This window comes from Hyaena hyaena, unplaced genomic scaffold, assembly GCF_003009895.1.
Source record: "Hyaena hyaena isolate Hyena2069 unplaced genomic scaffold, ASM300989v1 scaffold_252, whole genome shotgun sequence".
NCBI classification, from domain to species: Eukaryota; Metazoa; Chordata; class Mammalia; order Carnivora; family Hyaenidae; genus Hyaena; species Hyaena hyaena.
The window spans coordinates 1,930,776-1,953,271 of NW_024080884.1; the positions used below are offsets into that span (position 1 = coordinate 1,930,776).

The 22,496-nt window shown below is 45.7% G+C and overlaps 1 protein-coding gene across 1 annotated transcript in view; it reads right to left on the bottom strand.

Annotated features, from left to right (window-relative positions):
* Positions 1 to 6,641: 6,641 nt before the first annotated feature.
* The window catches only part of PATL1 (PAT1 homolog 1, processing body mRNA decay factor), a 30,267-nt gene continuing 14,412 nt past the window's right edge, over positions 6,642 to 22,496 (bottom strand). The window contains exons 9-19 of the mRNA XM_039245049.1: positions 22,300 to 22,389; positions 19,824 to 20,004; positions 18,430 to 18,553; positions 17,894 to 17,991; positions 17,332 to 17,391; positions 16,218 to 16,366; positions 14,818 to 14,977; positions 10,843 to 10,998; positions 8,815 to 8,906; positions 8,565 to 8,714; positions 6,642 to 8,249 (exon numbers count right to left, since the gene is read on the bottom strand). Of these exons, the coding sequence (XP_039100980.1) occupies positions 8,228 to 8,249; positions 8,565 to 8,714; positions 8,815 to 8,906; positions 10,843 to 10,998; positions 14,818 to 14,977; positions 16,218 to 16,366; positions 17,332 to 17,391; positions 17,894 to 17,991; positions 18,430 to 18,553; positions 19,824 to 20,004; positions 22,300 to 22,389 (1,282 nt within the window). The 3' untranslated portion in view covers positions 6,642 to 8,227. The remainder of the gene's footprint in view (positions 8,250 to 8,564; positions 8,715 to 8,814; positions 8,907 to 10,842; positions 10,999 to 14,817; positions 14,978 to 16,217; positions 16,367 to 17,331; positions 17,392 to 17,893; positions 17,992 to 18,429; positions 18,554 to 19,823; positions 20,005 to 22,299; positions 22,390 to 22,496) is intronic.

The following is a 22,496-nucleotide window of genomic DNA, read 5'->3' on the forward strand; positions in this document are numbered from 1 at the left end:
CATAAATCAGATCGTGTTTTGTGCTTTTTCCTTAAACATTCTGCAAAGGCTTCCCATTGCAACGAGAGCAGATCCCGTTAGAGGCCCTGTGTGGTCACTCCATCCCCGACGTCATCCCGGACATATTAGCCTTCTGTGGTTCCTGGAACTCCAAGCAGCAGCTTGGAGACCTTCTTCCTTTTGCCTCGGGACGCTCATCTGAGCCCTTTGCATGGCTGTTCTCTCCTCATTCTTCATGCACCTACTCACAGGGTACATGCTCATCAAGACCTTTCTGGACCCCTGCCCAAAGTGCCGATTCTTCCCTCATTCTCCGTACCAGGAAGTATCCCCTGGAGACCATAGGCTGCACCAGAGCTGGGCCTTCGTTCGTCTTCATCAGCCCCCACACCTGCAGTGACACAGCAGTACCAGTGCTTGCCTGCCTTACACTGTCAACTTGTTCCTGGCCTAAGAGATGTTGTGATACAGCGAGTGACCACGTAGCTCGAAAGAGGCACTGCACAGGCAGGCTAATTTATTACACTAAGGGGCCATGCAGCTGCTTGACGGCTGTAACTCTGATCCTTCCATAAGGCAATTGGCCCCGAGAAGTACAACCAGAATCCGGCCCCGTTTTTGACATGACTGAGAGGCAACTGCTTGCTTTGCCTACTGAGAATGAAGGCATTCAAATCCCATGAGAAGACTTTGCAGATGTGTCCTTAAATGCTCGTAGCTTTTCAGCTGCTCCTGTATAAGGCATGGACCAGGCGCAGGAGTCTTCTTGCGGCCAAGGCAATAGACGCAAAGCTTAAAACTTAAGGTTTAAGTCCCAGTGTGGTTCGTTCTTACCAACTGTCATCTGGGCTACATATGGTCTTGGGGCTGTACCATAAAGAGAGGACAGATTAGAAAATGAGTGTTCTTTGTACACTACAAAGTAGCTGTAAGGTGATATTGGGGGCTTACCTTTGTTCACTGTTGGATGAGCAATGACATAAAGTATCTTAAGACGAATCCTATTAATAGGGGAGTGGGTAAATAAATAATGGGACACTAGCGCACGGTGGAACAATATACAACCATTAACAAGGCAGGGTAGCTCTTACATAGTGACGTAGGAAGGTGTCCATGATGTATTATGGGGGAAAAAGGTAAAAATAGTTTTAATTCTAATTCTGTATGCATATGCAAAGAGAAATCACTTGGAGGACAATATACTAAACTGTAGTAGTATGTTCTCTGGGGCGTGGAATTCGAGATATTTCCCTGTGTGAGTTACATGTAGATTTCTCTGGTTCTTAAGATTGGCTTAACATCTAAGGGATTTAAGATTGTCTGTTTATAGCCAAGTACACACATCACTGATTTTACCTAGCTCCCTTCTGGATGTTTCCTGGCCTCAGGTCTGATCTAGGGTAATGTTGCCTCAGAGAATGAATTTGGCTGAGTCTGGAGCCTGAAGAGTCACACTGAATAACAGATGATAAGCAACTCAGGATGGCCTTATGTGCAACATTAGCAAAATAAAAAGCAAAGCAGAGGCTGTTAAAAGACCAACAGACAATCCACAGCTGTCCTCCTGCTGGATGAAGAAAAAAGGTCAAAATAATGCTATAAGGTGGTTTTAAGATACTGATTCCTCATATTAAAGACTTGCTTCTTATTAATTTTTTTTAATGTTTTATTTATTTCTAGGAGAGAGAGAGAGAGACAGCATGAGCAGGGGAGGGTCAGAGAGAGAGGGAGTCACAGATTGAAACAGGCTCCAGGCTCTGAGCCAGCAGTCAGCACAGAGCCCGACGCGGGGCTCGAACCCCCGAACCGCGAGATCATGACTGAAGCGAAAGTCGGACACTTAACCGACTAAGCCACCCAGGCGCCCCAAGACTTGCTTCTTAAAAACCCACGTGGTAGGGGCGCCTGGGTGGCTCAGTCGGTTAAGTGTCCAACTTCAGCTCAGGTCATGATCTCGAGGTTTCTGAGTTTGAACCCTGAGTCAGGCTCTATGCTGACAGCTCAGAGCCCGGAGCCTGCCTCGGATTCTGTGTCTCCCTCTTTCTGCCCCTTCCCTGCTCACGCTCTCTCTCTCTCAAAAAGAAATAAACATTAAAAAAAAGTTTAAAAACATTCACATGGTAGTTTCTCAAAGGTCACAACACTAATATATTTAAAACAGAGTTGGGAGAAGAGGAAAAGTGTCAGTTGCCTTTAACTCCCTGCTTTGACTTCTCACACAGTGAACTTCACCACCCTCCAAATACAGACGGCAGAAGGCATCCAGTTCTCTGTATCAAATTCAGAAAGTCATGTTTTGGCCTTCCTAATGATGGACAGGGCAATTTCAGTGCAAGCCAGCTGGCTGACACAGAAAGCAGATGAAAGCAGATCTTTTTTTTTTTTTTTAGGTTTATTTTTATTTTGAGAGAGAGATAGCAAGTGAGGGAGGTGCAGAGAGAGAGGAAGAGACAGAATTCCAAGCAGATTCCGCGAGTTCAGCACAGAGCCTGATGTGGAGCTCGAACTCACAAACCGTGAGAGCATGCATGACCTGAGGCAAAGCCTACTGAGCCACCCAGGTGCTCCAAATGAAGATCTTTCTGGAGATGGAGCTGAGATCCTTCTTGATCCAGGTTGGTTTGGAAAAAATGCAATTTAGTGTAAATCTGGAAGCTTCCTAGGAAATAGAGCTTGGGTTTATCAAAAACGGTTCTTGCATCCCTCAGTTGGTAAATCATCTTAATTATCGAACTACGTTAATACCTGACCCCATTTCTCAGGGTAACTGCCTTGTTCTCACATGACTTTTTCAGACCCCTTGCACATTCATTTGCGATAAAGTCAGATGCTTTGTCTCTTAAGTCAAGCACAACTAGATCAGACACTTTTGCCCTCTGTAACTTATTTTCTCACTAGAAATAGAAGGCTACTACTATTTTTAGTTTAGAGAATAATCGCTCTTTTGGTTATAATAGCAATACATGCTCACCAAAGACAATTTGGAAAATATGGAAAAAGGAAATTATTCCCACCCCCAATCCCCACAGTCCTCCCCTAAAGGTCACCACTGGTATTTTGTCACCTTTGAGAGTATTATTTTTCCTACTTTTTCCCTCTGTAGAGATTAAGTCACATATATACACATACAGAATCTATTTTACACTTAACATTTGCATTCTTACTATTTTCTCATTTTAACTAAACTCTCCAAAAGCAATTTTTCCTTAAAAATATTTCTAAGAATATAAGCAATGTGTTTTCTCTATGGAAAATTTGGAAAATACTGAAAAGCAAAAGTAAGTTTCCCGTATTCCCACCACCTAGAGACAGACACCAGTAACCTTTTGGAACACGCCGTCCCCTCCGTTATCTTTTTTTCATTATATATGCAGTTTCTTTAAAAAATGATGTGATTTTGGGGTCCTGGGTGGCTCAGTTGGTTGAGCGTCTATCTGACTCTTGATTTTGGCTCAGTTCGTGATCCCAGAGTCGTGAATTCAAGCTCCAAGTTGGTTTCTAACCTGAGCATGGAGCCTGCTGAAGATTCTTTCTCTCTCCCTCTGCCCTTTCCCTGCTTGCATGCTCTTTCTGAAATAATAATAAAAAATCTTAAAAAAAAAAAAAAAAGAACTGGGGGGCCAGAGGCACCTGGGTGGCTAAGTTGGTTAAGCGTCCGACTTCAGCTCAAGTCATGATCTCGTGGCTTGTGAGTTCAAGCCCCGCATTGGGCTGTGTGCTGACAGCTCAGAGCCTGGAGCCTGCTTCAGATTCTGTGTCTCCCTCTCTCTCTGCCCCTCCCCCGCTCACATGCATGTGCACTCTCTCTCTCTCAAAAATAAACATTAAAAAAAAAAAGAGCCACCTGGATGGCTCAATTGGTCTAGTGTCCGACTTCAGCTCAGTTCATGATCTCATGGTCCACATCGGGCTCACTGCTGTCAGTTGCAGAGCTTGCTTTGGATTTTCTGTCCCCCTCTCTGCCCTTCTCCCGCTCTTGCTCTCTCTCAAAAATAAAAATTAAAAAAATGAATTAAAAATTGGGTTCAAAGAATATATACTTTGTTCCCCCCCCATACTATATCTTTCCGTGATCAAATATTCTGCTTTTCTAATCGTCTGTGACACACGGGTGATCATTTACCCATAACCATTATTGTGAGACTGGGTGTGTAGGTTATTTCTAATTTTTCTATCATAAACAGTATGTTAGTATCATTCCTTTGGAATCTTTCCTCGGATTTTTAGAGCTCAGTGAATTAGTCAGAGGCTATGAATACTTCTGAAGCTCTTCACATTGCTAAAGCACTTCCAGAAATGTAATTTAGTCTACCAGTACGAGCGGTTACCTCAAATTCTCACTAGCACTATTTTTAAAGATTCTGCTAACTTAATAGGTAAAAAAGTATTTTGTTATTTATCTCTGATGATTACTCACTTGCATTTTCTTTTCTAAAAATTTTATTTTTTTTAATGTTTATTTTAGTGTGTGAGAGAGAGAGAGAGACAGAGAGTGAGTGGGGGTGGGGGGTGGGGAGTGGGGTTGGGGAGGGGCAGAGAGAGAGGGACACACAGAATCCGAAGCAGACCAGGCTCCGAGCTGTCAGCACAAAGCCCGACTGCAGGCTGAAGTTGGACGTTTAACCAACTGAGCCACCCAGGCACCCCTTCCTTTATAAATTATTATTCACAACTGTATGATCTATTACTTAACACTTTTTTAAATGTTTATTTTTGAGAGAGTGCAAGCGGGGGAGGGACAGAGAGAAACAAGATCCGAAGTGGGCTCTGCTCTGACAGACTGACAGCAGCAAGCCTAGCTCAGGGCTCGAACTCACCAATCGCAAGATCGTGACTTGAGCTTAAGTCAGTCGCTCAACCGACTGAGCCACCCAGGTGCCCCCAGGGTCTTCTTTTTCTCAAAAGATTGCATTCACTGATGTCAGTTTTAGCTCTGTGCCCCACTGTTGTAAATTGTTTCAGCGCATCATGTGATCTGATTATTGTTGACATACACTAATATGGAGGTAAGAATTGCTTTCACTGGTTACTGTGAGTCTTAAAAATGACTTTCTAAGCATCTAGAACAATCTCTCATATCCACTATGACTTAAAAGTCAGGAGTTATTGTAAGCTCTTGCTCCATTCATAAAGCAGGAGCAACTTTTTTTTTTTTAATATTTTTATTTATTTCTAGGGGAGAGAGAGAGAGAGAGAGAGAGACAGCGTGAGCAGGGGAGGGTCAGAGAGAGAGGGAGATACAGACTCCGAAATAGGCTCCAGGCTCTGAGTTGGCAGTCAGCACAGAGCCCGACGCGGGGCTCGAACCCACGAACCGCAAGATCATGACCTAAGTGAAAGTCAGACGTTCAACCGACTAAGCCACCCAGGCGCCCCCAGGAGCACGTTTCTTAAACTCAGTCTTTTTCTCCCAAGAAATGTGATGTATTTTCTGGACAAGGGCCCGCATTTCTGACCGTGGTGGACTGTAATCCAGAGAGGACCAGAGAAGGTGCAAGCCTGAGCTCCTTTCTTGGCTTTTCTGCCAATGGGTGCAGGCTCGGCACAAGTCCCTGCGGCCTGGGAGCCTCGGTTTCGTGGGCTCCAGGCTCCCTCCAGCCTTCCTCCAGGCACCCGGGGTGGTCTTCTGGAAAGGGAGGGAGCCCAGCCCGTACCACCGTGGGACCTTGATGTCCTCTTCGTAAGAGTGGAGAGGCGGCGGCGGCGTGTCCGGGGGAAGACAGCCCTAGTGGATCCCAGCAGCAAGAAGGCCCCGAGTCCCCTGCCCTGTGGCGCACTGGCCGCGACAGCGCCAGCAAGCTCGTTCCCCTCCCTCGGGGAGCCGGTCTGCTCTTCGGGGAAACAAGTTTATGCAAGTAGGCGCCCAACGAAGTTAAAGATGTCCCCCTCTCTCCTTTTAAATTTTTCTCGTTTGAAGTTTCCCCCCGAAAACATAAGGTCTCCCTGGTTATTACTGAGCCAAGCAGCTAAGTGCAAAAGCATGGAAAGAAAGAGAAACCTCATTTTCCCGGGAAGATGTGTGCAGCTGTCCAGACGGCGGTGGTGGCTTTGGCCTGACGCCAGGGTCCTCGAGGCCTCGGGCTGGCTCTCCAACGGCTCCTGGAGCGGCATGCACTTTTGCCGCCGGTTTTCACACGAACCCAGCGAGGACCGGGACGATTCCACTCTCGGGCCAGAAATCATTTGATCCTGAAAGTCTCGTGAGAAGATACAGGGAGGGAGAGTACTGTTCACACCACCCGGAGGGGAGCGAGCGGACACGGCAGTCTTTCATCCGGGGCACGGTGGGGTAAAAATAACACCCGGGTCTGAGATAAGGAACACAGATTTGCCACAAAGAATGATCAACTCTTCCTCGTCTTCTCTGAGGAGGCGAAATATGTGAGTCGGAGCTAAGGGCCACGGCAGCTTTAGGCCAAACTGGGTTACCCGGAGCCTCCTGGTCACAGGAAGCAGAGAACACCAAACAGGTAAGATCCTCACCTGTCCCTAACACCAAGAGGCTTGCCAGTCCTTCCCACCAGGCTGGAGACACATGGGAAATCCTACAAATTCAGACAAAAGGACCACGAAGCAGAAACGCAGGCACACAGTTTTTCAAGTATACAATTTGTTTTTATTTACAATACCCTATAAAAATGTAAATTTAGAAACTTTAATTTTTATTAATTAGAACCAAACAAAAAAGATAAAGCACAGAAAGGAAGAAATAATAGTCAAGTATTCACTTGATCGGTTGTGAGGGGCAGGGAGGAGAGGTGCATGGTGGAAACAGTCAGTAGGTGAGGGCCCAGGGACGCTAGGTCATGTCACCGCGGAGCAGCTGGCGGGGCCGGGGCTACGGACCGGGGACAGACGGATGGACAGTGAGGATAGCCGACTGTAACGGAGGGCTTTATGGTTGTACAATACGTGTATGTGCAAAATGGTGATTCTCTTTAAACAGCATAACCTGTCCCCCCACTAACGTCTGAAAAGGTGAGAAGAGCAAAAAGCGTAATCAGGACGTCATGAGAAACGGACTCTGATTTGATGGTCTCGAAGGCTGTAATCACTCGGGATCAAACCCCTCCTCCTGCGTGGCTGCCATGCAGGACGGGGCCAGGTGCACAGGACACGGCCGGCTGTCCCTGCCGGGACGTGCAGCCAGGCCCCCAGAGGCCTGGGGGACAGGGGAGGGATGGCGAGTCCGTGGCGTGGAGGGGCCTGCGGGGCGCGGTGGGCCGAACCCTGCTTCGGCGGCTGCCACGGGAGGCTGCCGCGCATGACGCCGACGCAGGCGGGGAGAGGGAATGGAGGGCAAGGCTTACTGACACTGTGCAAACGCTACGCTGTGGAGGCAGGCCCTCGTCCGCTTCGTTGGGGGCAAGCTTTCGGGTCGTGGAGGGGACAGGTCCCAGGTGCCGCCGCCGAGGTGGGTAAAGGGCTTAACCGTGTGCGGTTTCACTGCGGTGGACAGACACGGGGGCGGGGGGCGGGGGGGGCGGGGAGGACGCAGGTGTGGCGGGGACGAGACAGGACTTCTCAGCCTAGAGCTGGGTGTCAGCCGATTCAGAGCTCTGACTTTATTAACGTGCTCCATACCCTGCGTTTATATTAAAACAAGTAGAACCCACCAAATTAATTACAGAATGGACTAGAAACAGATTAAAAATACATCAGCTGCTTTGTTTTTAGAGGAGGAACGTGTCAACTACATATTTCCCCGTCTAAAACTCGTTCTTCAAGGCCCCCTTGGAGCCCACACGAGCGCGTGGAGAGGGATGTGCGCGCATCTGTCTATATCGGTTTCTACTTAATTGGTTCTCCTACAGTCGTGTTAATACGGGGCAACGAAAGAAGACTTTAACAGGACGAGGGAAGGAAGCCCTTGGAAGGCTACAGTCTACTCTGACCCGGAGCAGTGGTGCTGGGACAAAGGGAGAGATACTATTTGTGTCTCTAGGGCAAAGAAAATGCAAAACTGAGAGGACCCGAGGGAGGGCAGGACATGCAGAACTGCAACACAGACGGTAAGAAGAACCCAGCAGAAGTGGCAGCCAGCCAGCTTTCACAGAGCAGCGGGGAGTCCCTGCCATTCAGAGGCGACCCCTGCAAATGGGAATCGGTCCCACAAGACGCTTTGGGGAATAAGCTACCTTCCCTCCCTCATTAAAAACCACTCCCTTGTGATGGCGGCAGTGCAGGTGGCAGCCAAAAGGAGGTACAGGACACATGTGGAGATCTTTTATCGTATCCCCTGAACTAGCCTATGGGTATAAAGAAAGAGAGAAAGGAAACTTGTGTAAATGAGTTAAAACAGAAGGCAATCATTTGCATCAAAGTCACACCCTTGTTAGAATTCTCGTAACAGAACCCCCACAACCTCTCTCTAGCCCTAGTTAGTGAGCTCTGAGGGTGCCGCTGCTCCGGGCTCGGGGCCTGCTATCTGGCAGATGCTTAGAGATTTGATACGAGTCTCTACCGTCTTCCACTACATTCAGGCTCAGGCCCCTGACCTCCTCCTCGTGACTTCTAAAGTGCCAGCTGTAGCGAGATGTGGAGCTCTCCTGTTTCAAACTTACTGCAGCTTTGTCTCCAGCAAGTTCAGTTTCTGTCGGTCAACATAGCGAGAAAAGAGGGACACCAGGTTCGTGGGTATAGAGATTGGCTTGGCCAGGGCTGCCTGGGGCATCCGCAGGAGTTCTCGGGTAGCCATGAACATCACCTCTGTCCTGAAAGGTAAACCGGTAAGAACCGATAAGGACAATATGCGAAAAACAACGAAAGATTATTCCGAAAGATCAGGAGGGGGGAAACCCAGTCCCGACTGACCACTGGCTGCTGTGTGTGGATTCTGAAGCAGGGTCTGAACTCTGGAGGTCTTCCCCACGGCTCAGGATGACGAGGAGCAGTGACAGGCCAAACTGCAAGAGGAGACAGAGGCACTCAAACTCAGCACCGCATCCAGGCCTCCACCACCACCGCAGGGGTCCCGGTACTAGATGGGGAACAGCACCAGACCGACGGACCCCTCGGCTGTGCTGCAAAATGGGGCAAACGGCAGACAACCAAGACCAGGGGGGCCGAGTCCTCCTACTCTGCTTCCGGCAGAGCAGCAACAGGCACTTCCGGGGGAGGGCGCGTCCCGGAGCCCAGCACCGAGCCCCCTCTCTGCTTGCCCACCCCACCATGCGAGGAGAAGCTACTGTTTCCCTGCACGGATAATACACCGGTTAGATTTTCTCCTGTTTGCCAAAACAGAAATGGATTAAAAAAGAAAATCAAAGACAAACTTAGATACAGAAAATTAAAGGTCACAGAAAAGGTAAAGGAAAACACTAAATAGATGAAGAGATTTTGAATTAAGAAAAAAGATGTGAAGACTGGTGGGAAAATGTACAAAGAAAGGTAACTGAAATGATCAGGATGTGAAGAGATTTCCTTAAATCTCCTTAAAAACTTTCCTTAACCAAGGAAACACACACCGGACACATAAAGGCTTAGATAAGACATTAAACACAGAAAAAGGATACATGATATATCCACATATCTAATTTAGCAACAGGCCTTAGAGATTAAAGATCTGTTTCGTTAGATTTGTTTTATCCGGGGGGCAGTAAGAGCAGGACCCGTGCGGTCTGAAGGGGCACAGAACGAAATACAATGGGGACGAGGGGACGAGGTTAAGTGCAGGAGTCGTAGCTGCAACGGACCTGAAGGGAACCCCAGCTTTCTGTGTTTACCTCACAGAGGACAACACTGGGCTACACAGATCATTTCTTGTCTGACCTCACCATCTTCCATCGCCTTTATCAATGTTAAAATTCATAAACCAAATAACGTGCAAGGCCCATAACGCCCATCTTCTGGCCCCCGGAGCACTGTGTCCACTTGGCCTTGGGTGTTCTGCCCTCAGTCACACTTCGGTGGGTTTTTAGGTGCTAGGGGGATAGAGGTCTCGACTCTCTCCCTCCCTCTCTCTCTGCTAGCACACGCGCCCACCGTGGAAAGGCAGGACACTGAAGGTCACAGCGGTGCGCTCATCTGAGTAACAGGGTATCTCTGGAGTTGACCTCATCACCTCCACTTCCAGATCAGGAAATGGGCTCAGCAAAGTGTAATCATCTGTTTGGCATCACAAGTCTAGAAAATGGCAGGCAAGGAATGGAAACCTGCTGAGAGCTCGCATCCTCTATGTTAGGCTTCCCCCGCACATCTCTGGATCGTCAAACTGATGTAAATGAAATATGCAACGGGAGGTTCTACTATTTAGCCTCCTGACCAAGAGTGCGGATTACCAACCCAGTACGTTCTCATCTTCATGTGAGAACCCCCATTTTATCTGAGGTCACACGGCTGTGAACTGAAAGAGGTTTTCCAGCCTTCACTGCAATGACGTATGGCAGGTATGAGTAGAACCTGGCCACTGAGGCTGTTGGTTAGAACTCCTGGAACAGGTCCAAGCAAGGCAGACAGACAGTAAATATCCACCGTTTGGCCCCTCTGCACACACCTCTCTTCCTGATGCAAAGTGGAACCTTTAATTCAACAACCAGCATGGAGCCCAAGGGTCACGAGCACGGCAGCCACTGCTAAGGCTGCAGAGAAGGTGAAGGAGCCTGTGTCCCTGAGGACAGTGTGGACGCCACCCCAGAGCTGTTCCACGTGAGATACAGAAAACCGCACTTTGTTGAGACCATCGTTCTTTCTCGCCTCTGTCACTAGGATCTCAATGTAACTCCTGACTGAAAGAAGCCTTTCTTCTATAAGCTGCCACAGCCACAGCAGCAGCCCTTACTTGTACCTACAACTCAAATCTAGAAGGCTGGCAAGCTCAGGGACACAGGAGGGCTCGGGCACCTTGTTCTGGAGCACAGCAGCGAGGTGAGGGTTAGAGGGCGCCGGCGCGGCCGCGCTCTGAGGTAGGTTCATTAGCTGTTGCAGAAGGCTGGTGACAGTCACTGACGGAAGGTGATAGAGCAGGAGGGAGAAGGGACTCAGTAAGCATGGCAGCACCTACAAAAAACAGAGAAAAGCATGACATCCTGGCAAGTGCGGCGTCCGTGGGCGCGGACAGGAGCGGGTGCTCAGCTGTGCACTAAGGGCCTCAGGCAAGTTGTAACAAAAAAGGGCTGGCGGGTCTAGCAGGTACTACCAGGTCTTAACAATGGGTTCGGAGGTGTCTACCGGGAACTTTTTAAAACCCGATTTGCACAGGAAACATGACTTGTGTGAACCGAGGGTGTAAAATCACTTCTCAAACAGCAAGATTCATGATGAGACATTAGTATTTTAATTCACTCTACAAACACTGAAATGCATACAGTGTGTCAGGCACCTGGGTTAAAACGAGATGGTAAACAGGACAGACCTTCAGGGATCTAAGGCTGAGCGGGGAGTCGCGGGTACATGGGCACTTTCATTGTACCGTGGGGAGCACGCTGACACAGGCAAATCTCGAGTCCTCAGAACTACCCAGAAGTACTTTCAGACTTCCCTGGGTCCTGTTTGATCTTTATAAAAGCTCAGTGAGGAAATGGAGAAATGATAATCCAATTTTCACAGATCAGACAAGCTAAATGAAAAGGAGCTTGGTGTTCAGAGTGACATAGCTAACAGAAAGAACCAGAATCCAAGCCCATTGAATTCTAGCCTGCAAGTCCTTCCCTCCTTTCAGCCCCGAGGCCCAGACTGGAAAGTAAAAATACAGTGCTACCAACAGACCTAGGTTCTAACACAGGCACAGAGATCAAGGGTGCTCCTAGCACTCAGGGCTCACAGCATAAAAAATGATGGCCGGTATTACTTCAGACAGCATTCAAGGCTGGAGTTCAAAAATAGTCTATTTATGATCTATTAGTCTATATAAACAAAGCTTTAACAATGAAAGCAGTTTTAATCATACATAAAAGTGTGAACAAGTGTATGATGAAGCCTATGTACTCATCACCCAGCTTCAACAATAATTAAATCATTGACATCCTGCCAATCTTATTAAATCTAAATCGTTTCATCCCTAAACACTCTAGTTTGAATCTCTAACAAGATCTCTTGCTGTATGTGACACCTAACAAAATTACATCTCCTCCAAAGTAAATTTCTCTGCTTGTCTCAAAAATGTCTTTTAGCAGATGACTTATTCTAATCGTAATTCCAACAAGACCCAGACTTTGCATCTGGCTGGTAAGGCTTTTAAAATCTGTGAATGGGGGGGGGGGGGGGGGGGGGGGGGGCATCTGAGTGGTTCCGCTGGTTGTCTAATCACTGATTTTGGCTCAGGTCATGATCTCACAGGTTCTGGAGTTTGAACCCTGCATTGGGCTCCATGCCCCCTCTCTCACTTGTGCTCACTCAAAAAAAAAGAAAAGAAATCTGTGAATAGGTCCTGTGCCCACTGCCTGTTTCCTTTCCTTCTGTTTAGCTGTTGAAGAAACTGGGTCATCTGTCCCATACTTTGGATTTAGCTATTTGCACCTCCGTGAGGTCACTTAACAAACAGCTTCTACTAGCATCTGTCTTTCTAAAAAAAACCAAAAAAACCAAAAAACAAAAACCCTGATGGCTAGAATAGTAGGTTTGATTAAATCAGATTTAAGTTCTCTGAGGGGAGGGCAAGAAGCAGTATGCTTTCTCCTCCGTCATGTCAAGAAGCACCGTGTGTGGTGGTCCCGCTCAGCGGTCAGGGGTCTGCAGTCCCAACCACAGTAATGTCCCCCACCTACCTGTTACCTGACGCCTCTTGCACCAGCAGGCCCCACTCTCCAGCCTGACTGTGTTATTAGGGGTGGAAAAGGGGTGATTTGCTGATTTTATCATTTCTTTTGCATTTATTAGCTGGAATTCTTCTATGAAGAACTTTCTGTTATCAACTTTCTAGTTACCATGAGACTTGGACGGCAAGGCAGGATAAAGGTTTCATTGTCTTTTGAAATTTACCCATTTTCAGAATAATGAGTTCTTGATGGCCTAGCAACCTCTGAAGGTGACTAATATATTTTCTGGCATCATTATGAACTCATTAAAATATGTAATATATTTTAAGCCATTGCTGTAATTTTTCTTTCTGATGCAAATTACCCCATTTTTGGACAACCAGAGCCCCTTCAGTTTGGTGTGTTCAATTTTACAGGGGACCCCACTAATCATTTAGCTTCCTTACTTTCTGGCACAAGATATTCCAGGATTACCTTGTATATTTTATGCCTCAGACCTGCTAGTTATTATTTCAAGAAATGGTATCTGGAGAAGTGGTCTATGACTCTTTAACGCATACAGGTGAAAACTCAGCCTCTGCAGTTAACCAAGTTTTCCTCATTAGCAGGTACCTCCACTCAGGCAAGCATCTTCGAATTCCTAGCTCTCAGGACCTAGCTCTAGATGCTAAATTTCTGGGACCTAAAATAGCACCTGGTACAGAGAGGTGTTCAATACATATTTGCGGAATGAATAAAGCTCTCCCAAACTTGTTTCCCCTGAGGAACTTCTCTAAGACTGAGTGCTCGCCTCATGGCCTAGAACAATCTACATGCTGTCAAGGGAGCTGGTGCTTTCAGTCCTACTTCGGTTTTCGAGGCTAAACCTCAAATCCTTAAACTTTACTCCAATCCATTTTTCCTTCTTGAAATCCCTAAAAAATGTTTTGTCTTATCCCACTTCACTTTTCCTAACGATGAAGGCTCCACTTTGCATTAATTTCTTCTGCAGGTGCTACAACTTCAGAAGAAATTTCTCAACTCAGAAGGAGTAATTATTTCAGAAGAAGTAATTTTCAACTCTTCCAGGCCATACCACTTACAGGGTATCCTGGCATCACGTTTTCTGCGGACCATCACCAGATTGTTATTCGTCAACTCACAGTCTATTTTAACAGGCTCACTCATAAATTCTAACAATCTGAACCTCACACTTAGTAATAATTGCCCTTTATGTTACCCTTATCAACTGCTTGCTCTGAACTTAAGACTGTTCTAAAAATTGCTGATCTTTCAAGTGTTACAACAAAGATAAGCAAAGAGCAATTCTTACCAGGAGTTAAGTTATAACCTTCAAAACCATGTTTCAAATTCCAGCCTAGTTTAAATTTTTAAAAAATATTTGCTCATTTTTTTGAGTAAGAGAGACAGTGTGAGTGGGGGAAGGGCAGAGAGAGGAGACAGAATCTGAAGCAAGCTCTAGGTTCCGAGCTGTCAGTACAGAGCCTGACGCGGAGCTCGAACCCATAAACCACGAGATCATGACCTGAGCTGAAGTCGGATGCATAAGTGACTGAGCCACCCAGGCACCGCAAATTCTAGCCTAGTTTAGATCACTACAATTATAAGTTACCAGTGCTGGCTTGATTCCTGTGGGATACTATTCAACTAAGTCCACAGTTGAACGTTAAGTCTTGATAACAGCCCGATGAGTGGTACTTTACATCCCGCAAAATCACCAAGACCACAAGTTGCAAGTTTTCATGAGCATCAGATTCACCTGGAGACTCGTATTATAGATACAAAAGCCCTGATCTTTCCTCTGTAAATTCTGGTTCAGTGTGTTTGGAGTAGATCTGAATTATCTCCTTCCCAAGAAATCCTGATACACGGCACAGCTCTGCAACTGTGTCAAATTAAATAGAATTATTGTTTTCCTCAGTTTAGGAACTTGGTCTGCTGGAACAAAAGTGGGATTAAAAATACAGGCCTGCAGTAAAGTTTTGCTTTAAATAAATCCTACTGCCCAAGGTTAGACAAAACTACAGAAAAGGGGAGAGGGGAGGAAAAGCAATTTGGATTCTAGAACTCTGATCAACTATGAAGACCCAGAGGAAAGAAGTCCCACATGGGGGATCATCACCTCATCTTGTGCGTCCTTCTTGATAAGGAAAGGGAGATTCCTGGCTGTTGTCATGAGAATGTCAGCTGCTTGCTCTGTGGAGAGGAAAGGAAGAATACGGGCAACCATTCTCTTCCCTTTTCGGATACACATGATCTGTACAAAGTGGTCATCACTTGGCCTGCAGGGGAAGGAAATGCTAACTTAGGTCAGCAAGAACAGTGCAAGACATCCTTCTTCTCTGCCTACATGTTACTGAACAAATACACTGTACTCGTTTTCACCCTACAATGACCTGTGCCACAAAATAGTGAGAATTACTTCTCCAGCGCTCAACCATATGGTAAAAAGTAATTTTTCAAGTTTCACAGCGTAGATCATCACTTCACAAATGTACATTAAAAAAACTTGGTCAAACTACAAGCATTCATTTCCTTTACGTTTCATGTAACTATACACATAACATGGTAAAAGCAAAATCGGAAAACCTACGTAAGCAAAAAGAATATAAAAATATTCGTTTTTTAAAGAAACTTTTTGCTGTATATTTTTTTCATTAAAAAATGAGTCCACAGAATTCATACAGCTTTCTTACTTAACTTTTTTCACTCAACAAATTGTGACATTTTTCCAAGTCAATAAATACACTTCAATTACATCAATTTGATGGCACCTAACATTCCCAACTACGGACAAACCCACATTTATTCAACCAGTTGCTTGTCAACACGACTCCAGAAAGGTGTGTTGAAAAGAAAGTGCTTATTCTTATGTTCTGGTTTGTGTACGTCCTGGCTTAGAAGAACCATCAATTAACTTCAGTGAGCAAAGGGAATGGAGTTATCAGGACAGAGTCCTCTCGCATTCATCAAATAAACACTTAGGTTTTAGAGAACATTCAGCGTTAGCAAGATCCTGGGCAGGAGAGACAGATACAGATAAAAAGATATATTAAGGGGCTTAGTCCTCACTGGAAGACTGATTGGCTTTCATAGCATATGTGTATTCTATGGAAATCGCGAGGAAGTATAATATAAATGTCTATACTTTTCATCTCGGTAGAAAAGATAATATAGGAGAATTACAAGGCTGAACGTGCTAAAATAAAGCATAAAACAAGTACAAATCATAGACTCAAACACAGAAACCAAACCACAGTCTCCGCTGTGTCTCCGGTGCCCAGCAGATAGTGAATAAGCAGATGTTGAATATATGAACCCAGAATAAAGAGATTATTCTTTTCCTGGCTGGGAAGGACTATGAAATGCTTTATATGACATGGCATATGGCTAGAAGGACAGACTCTGAGCTTCCTGAGATGGTAAGAAGTTCAGCCAAAAGACAGAAATGTGGATAACTGAGGTCAGCCGAGTGAGGGCGCCAGCTGGCTGCACGTGTCCCGCCAAGTGTCCAATTCTTACCTCTCTTGTCCAGGCAACTTCCCCCTTAAGTTGTCATACATGCTACAGATTTTGTGTTTTCTGTCATCTGCCAGGGCGGGTCGCTCTTCTTCTAGACTTAGGAGGTACCGCCTTTCATAATCCTCCACATCAAGGAGTAAACTATAGGTCTGAGTGAGATACAAAGCAGGCCACAGCACACTGGGTCAGGATCAGAGCATTAGGTAAACAACTTCACGGTTTAGGACCCCCAGGTAAAGACAGAAGAGGGAAAACTAACTGTAGTGAGACTGAGAGGAGAAAAGGTGCTCTTTAAAATCCAGAAAAACATAGTGAAAAACTTAAAGAATTCCTCCCTGTCTGTTGTCCTTTCTTGACCTCTAACCCAGGAGGTAATGACAGTGAATGATTACACACTTTGCAAATGTTACAGCAAGAATAGCATTCTAACACAAATGATGTTTATCACTGCTCTCAGTGATGTCTCAAATTTATAAACATAGCAATCATTTTACTACTGGGTACCAGGCACTGTGCTAGGTACTTTGCATGTACTCATTCACCAAATACTCTCCACAGCCCAGTGAGAGACAGACTATTATCATCTCTGTTTTTACAGATGAGGAAAATGACCACAGCACAGAGAGGGTAAGCAGCCTGCCTCAAATCACAGGCTCAGTTAGAAATGGAGAAGACGTGATCCGCAGACCAGTTACGCCACGGCCTTGCAACAGGGTATGTATGCCTTACGAATTAATTGCCTACAAGGTTCTACAGTGCTCTTAGCACTCAGCACAGTGCCCAGCATACAGGGGGTACCCAGTAAATACATGTGAACTGACTTAACTAACTACATTCATAGGTGGAACCTTAATACTTATTCCCATTTTCTTAGAAGGTTAACTGAACAGCGTGGACAGAGGCTGGGTACTTCTGACTGTGACTGCAGTGTTCTTTCTGTGAGGTGCAGCACAATCTTTTCTAGTGTGCTGGGGTATACAGCAGGCGTGTAGGAAAACAGATTCACTAACTGAAATTACAGAACACCGACTGCCTACTTTTCATTTCTTGCGAACACATACATTTGACAGTTCCTTATTTGAAACTTAGAACAACAACAGATTCTAAAACTTACTTTCTCAATTATGACAAGGGTTTTTCGTCTCTTGTCCCGAACCTGTTTTTCTTTTGTCTCCTACAAAAAGGAAAGACTATTCAGTGTGAACTGTTTACTTCTGTTAAAAATAATTTCTTAAGTGTGGACATACTGTAACAGAAACCTAACACTAAGAAGGTTAATAATCTGAAACAACACTAACTGGGCAAAGATCATAGTACTAAAAGAATTAATCCACACAAATGACTAGACTGAATTTACAGATGGGCAAAAGGTAATGGTAGGATACAGTAAAGAAGATAATCACAGGAAAATCTTAAGCGCACACAGAAAACAGTAATTGTAAAAACTGCAATAGACAGCTGATGTTTGCAGCCAGTTACCCAGTTTAAAGACTCCTGCCCCTCGGCCTGCCCGGCTGCCTTGGAGGTGAAGGTGTTAGGGTCTCTCAGCCTGTGTGCAGGACCCAGACGGCCCCGCCATGCCCGGTGGGATGCTGCCAGTTAGACAACAACCGACCCCATTCCCCAGAGACCCCCAGAGCAGTGGTGATGACCCGCACAATTCTGCTGATACTTACATCATCCTCACTCCGAGAGGTCACAACGGCATCGATCATCTTTCGGGGATTATTCACACTAGAGACCGTGAGCTTTCCCAGAGAGCCCTCGAACTGCACTGCAAGGACAGAACATTTCCAAAAAGTGAGCGAGCGATGCAGGTGGGCCGCTGGTCTTTCCTCACCGCCTAACAATTCAGTACAAAAACCTACATTATCTAACGCCATCTCTTATTAAAATTTATCTTTTCCCATTCCAGAGTTACAATAATAAAAATCTCAAGTATTTCCCCTTTATTATTGGGATACCAGAGATCATAACACGTTTTTAAAAGTTACGGAGTCTCCAGTCTTAGAGGACCGAGAAGCGCACCTGCTGAAACAGGCTGTGCTGCAGAAAAGCCTGCGCTCTGTGCGTCGGGACAACAGGCCTTTACGAACGAGTTCCAAACACCTCTATCTAGCCGTCTGCACGGCTGTTTACGTTTCAGTGTGTCGGCAGCATGCCAGCAGCATGCCAAAGATCTTCCAGCACGGCCCGAGGGACAAGGACCTACCTGGCTTATAGGCGTGCTCCAGCTTGGCCACCTGAGGGGTGATGAGCTTGGTGCGCTCCTTTTTAGGGCCTTCACCTTGCACGTCTTCAGCAGCTGACAGTTTCTCCAGTTTTTCAAAGTAATTCTACCATATGAGAAAGTGATTTCAGTTGCAACGTAAGCCCAGAGCACGGCTGCTCTCTATCACTACATAATCATGCCAGGGGCGGTCAACAGCTTGAACTCTTTAAATGTACTGATCTTTCATTCTTGCTAGACTGCTAGATGTTTACTTCTCAAAAAATCCCAGCCCTCAGAAAAGCCAATTATCAATGGAAGTATCTTTAGACTACCAAGATCTTTTTTTTTTTTTAATGTTTTATTTATTTCTAGAGGAGAGAGAGAGAGAGAGAGAGAGAGAGAGAGCAGGGGAGGGTCAGAGAGAGAGGGAGTCAGAGACTGAAACAGGCTCCAGGCTCTGAGCTGGCAGTCAGCACAGAGCCCGACGCGGGGCTCGAATCCACGAACCGCGAGATCATGACCTAAGCGAAAGTCGGACGCTTAACCGACTAAGCCACCCAGGCGCCCCTACCAAGATCTTTTTTAAGTTTGATTTTACTTTTTTTTTAGAGAGGGAGAGAGCAAGCAGGGGAGGGGAGCAGACCAGGAGAGAGAGATCTAAGCAGGCTCCAAACTCAGCACAGAGCCCCATGTGGGTCTCGTTCCCACAACCCTGGGATCATGATCTGAGCTGAAATCAAGAGTCAGATGCTCAACCAACTGAGCCGCTCAGGCACCCCATGCTGCCAATATTCTTTTTTTTAGGTTTATTTATTTTTGAGAGAGAGAAAGAGGAAGGCAGAAAATCCCAAACAGGCTCCATACTGTCAGTGCAGAGCCCAACATGGGGCTGAAGCCCACGACCCTGGGATCATGACCTGAGCTGAAATCAAGATGCTTACAGGCTCCTGGGTCGGTTGTGCATTTGACTTCAGCTCAGGTCATGATCTCACGGTTATTGGATTCAAGCCCCACGTCGGGATCTCTGTTGTCCGCACAGAGCCTGCTGGGGATCCTGTTTCCCTCTCTCTCTGCTCTCCCCCATCTCAAAAATAAACAAATAGTGAAAAAAAAAAAGTCGTATGCTTAATCGACTGAGCCATCCAGGCGTCCAGACTATTTTTAACTGAAAGAACTATTTCAATACTTTGGTCTGAGAGCCTCTGTAAGAAGTTAAAAGCACATACAGAAAACTTTTAGTGAATAGTGAGAGGCTCTCCCGCTTGAAGAGGACAGAATGTGGTTAGTTCCTAACCACCTGAAAACCACCTCCAACGAAAAATCTGTCAGTACTGAAGTCTACCAATACTTCCACACTTGCCTTCGCCAGCGGGAGGGACAGAACGGTCACTTACCTGGTAATAGAAGTCATCCAGATAGGGGTCAGTGCTCTGCAGCTGCATCATCTGGATTTTGGAGACCCAGTCCTTCTCTCGCTGCAGCATGAGGTTGGCATAGGGGTCCTTTCGGAGATGGTCCTGATGGCTGCTCCGGTGACTTCCTCTATCTCCCGCACCATTGAGACTCCGATGCTGACTGGAAAACAAACAGGGCACATTCACTCCAAGTCGGGGCATTCCCTGGGCCTCATAATAATACAGGAACAAACCAGTCCAGGTAAAAAAAATATTCCAATTTGCTTTTGTTGAAAAAGAAGAAGAGCTGAATCTTGACAGAATCTGAGAAGAGCTATGTGACACACACAGAAAGAACTGAGATCGGAGTGCCTCAGCATGTGGGAATAAGCACTCTCACCCGTGGACTTCTGCTTAAGCCCAACAAGAACCCTAAGAGGTGGGCAGTTTTATTTTCTCCACTGAAGACAACAAACTGAGGCCAAAGAGATGCGAACACAGGCCCATTTGACCCCCAGTCTGTACACTTCTTTTTTAACTTGCTGAAAATCATGAAACACTCCAAACGTAAAGAGAAGCTCACGATAAACATTCTTTTATCCAACACTAAGATTCAGTGGAAAAAAAAATTTATTTGCCCAAATCTGGATATATAGAAACCTTTTAGTGAATACTGAGAGCCTCTCCTGCTTCAAAAGGGGACTGTGCTTAGTTCTAATGAAGCAGCTCTGCGGAGTTGTACACAGGACACTTAAGTAACGTCCCGTCACCGCACCTGCAGCAGAAGGCCCTCTTGCACCCCGTCTGCACCCTAGTTTCCAGTTTCACTCCCTTCCCAGAGGGAGCAGCAGCCCGATGGTGGTATGCGCTCTCCCGGAAATGTTTTTAAGACTTACTACATGTGTGTCCACCTTGAAACATTACACAGTATTATTCTGTGTGCCTTTAAGTTTTACATAAATGGTACCGGACACGTTGCGTCTTCGACATCAGGCTTTTCATATTCATCCATGTCGACAGCACACCCAGGTATCCACCAAAGAGGAGGACTGCGAGGTTGTGGTGTATCCACATTTTCAACCTTATTATCTACTCTCAATTTCTCTCCCAAGAGGCTATGAAACCAATATTCTTGCCAACAGTGACAGTGTTGACACCTTTCGAATCTTGCTTGTCAGATGATGTCATCTAATCTTAATCTATATTTTCATTACAGGCAAGCTTGACATCTTTTTTTTTTTTTTTTTTTGAGTTTCAGGTGTCAAATAACAACATTCAACAGTTCCACACATTACTCAGTGCTCGTCATGACAAGTGCTCTCCTTAACCCCCATCCTCTATTTCCCCGGCCCCCCGCCCACCTCCCTTCTGGGCACCACCAGTTTGTTTTCTAGAGTTTAGAGTCTGCCTCTTTTTCTCCTCTCTTCGTTTGTTTTGTTTCTTAAGTTCCACATAATAGTGAAATCATATCAGCTTTACTAAGGTATGACTGATAAAGAACTGCACAAAATTAATGTCTACAATTCTGTATGCTTGGCCTCATGCGAACTCTTTCTACATCACCACGCGTGAGGTAACAGATGTATCCAACACCCACGAGGGTTTCTGGACGTCCCACAGTGGTTTTTTTTTTTTTTGGTGGTAAGATATTTCACATGAATGAGATCCACTCTCTTAACAAATACTCAAGTATGTAAAACCATATTGTTAACTACAGGCACTACAAGTTTCATATTTTAACAGTCAAATATATTAATCTTTTCCTTTAAGGTATGCCCTTTTTGTGTCTTATTTTAAGAGCCTCTATTTTTTCCCTTGCAAACAGTCTTCTAGAATTCCTTGAAAAGTGAAAAGGAATTACACATGCAGAACCGTAAAACCAAAGGCTAAAGAAACCTCAAAGCTATGTTTATTTTTCTTATTTTCTGTATCTGAATGATCACAGAGCATCATGGCTATGAAGGCAGGGCTTTGACATGTCCTGTTCTTCTTTTAAGCCCCAAAAACTACCACAGGGGCTGCTACACAGCCAGGGCTGCCTGTATCCACACACATTTTATTTGCTGAGTGAAGACTGAAGTTAAGGCTAGCCATTAGATTTCAAAGTTGCCTCTGAACTGAGATTATAAACAGAAGGTAGTTAAAGAGTATGGTAAGAACTTGGTAAGGAGTATAAAATGACTAAAAAAAAAAAAAAAAAATCAGATCTAAATTGCATTTCTGATGGGGACGCCTGGATGGCTCAGCTGGGTAAGGGATCAACTTCGGCTCAGGTCACGATCTCATGGTTTGTGGGCTGAAGCTCCACACTGGGTTCTGAAGCTGGAAGTGGAGAGTTTGCATGGGATTCTCTCTCTCTCTTTCCCTCCCCCACTCGTTCTCTCTAAAATTAATAAAGGAAAAACAAAAACTTAGTAGCAATGTCAAAACTAAAAGCTGAGGTAAGAAACCACGAGGGAGCAGGAGGAGTACGTACTTTCTGTTCTGCTGCTGTCGCTGATGCAAGAGCCGGCGGTGCTGTGGATGGAGGTGAGTTGTGTCTGGTCTAAACATTGGGGCCTGAGATCTGAGGAAAAAAGGGAAAGGTTTTCAATTCTGTTGTTCTGGAGACTTGAAATTTTAGAGAGTGTTGTCAGTACAGGATAACTTCATAGATGTTCACCCAAGGGAACG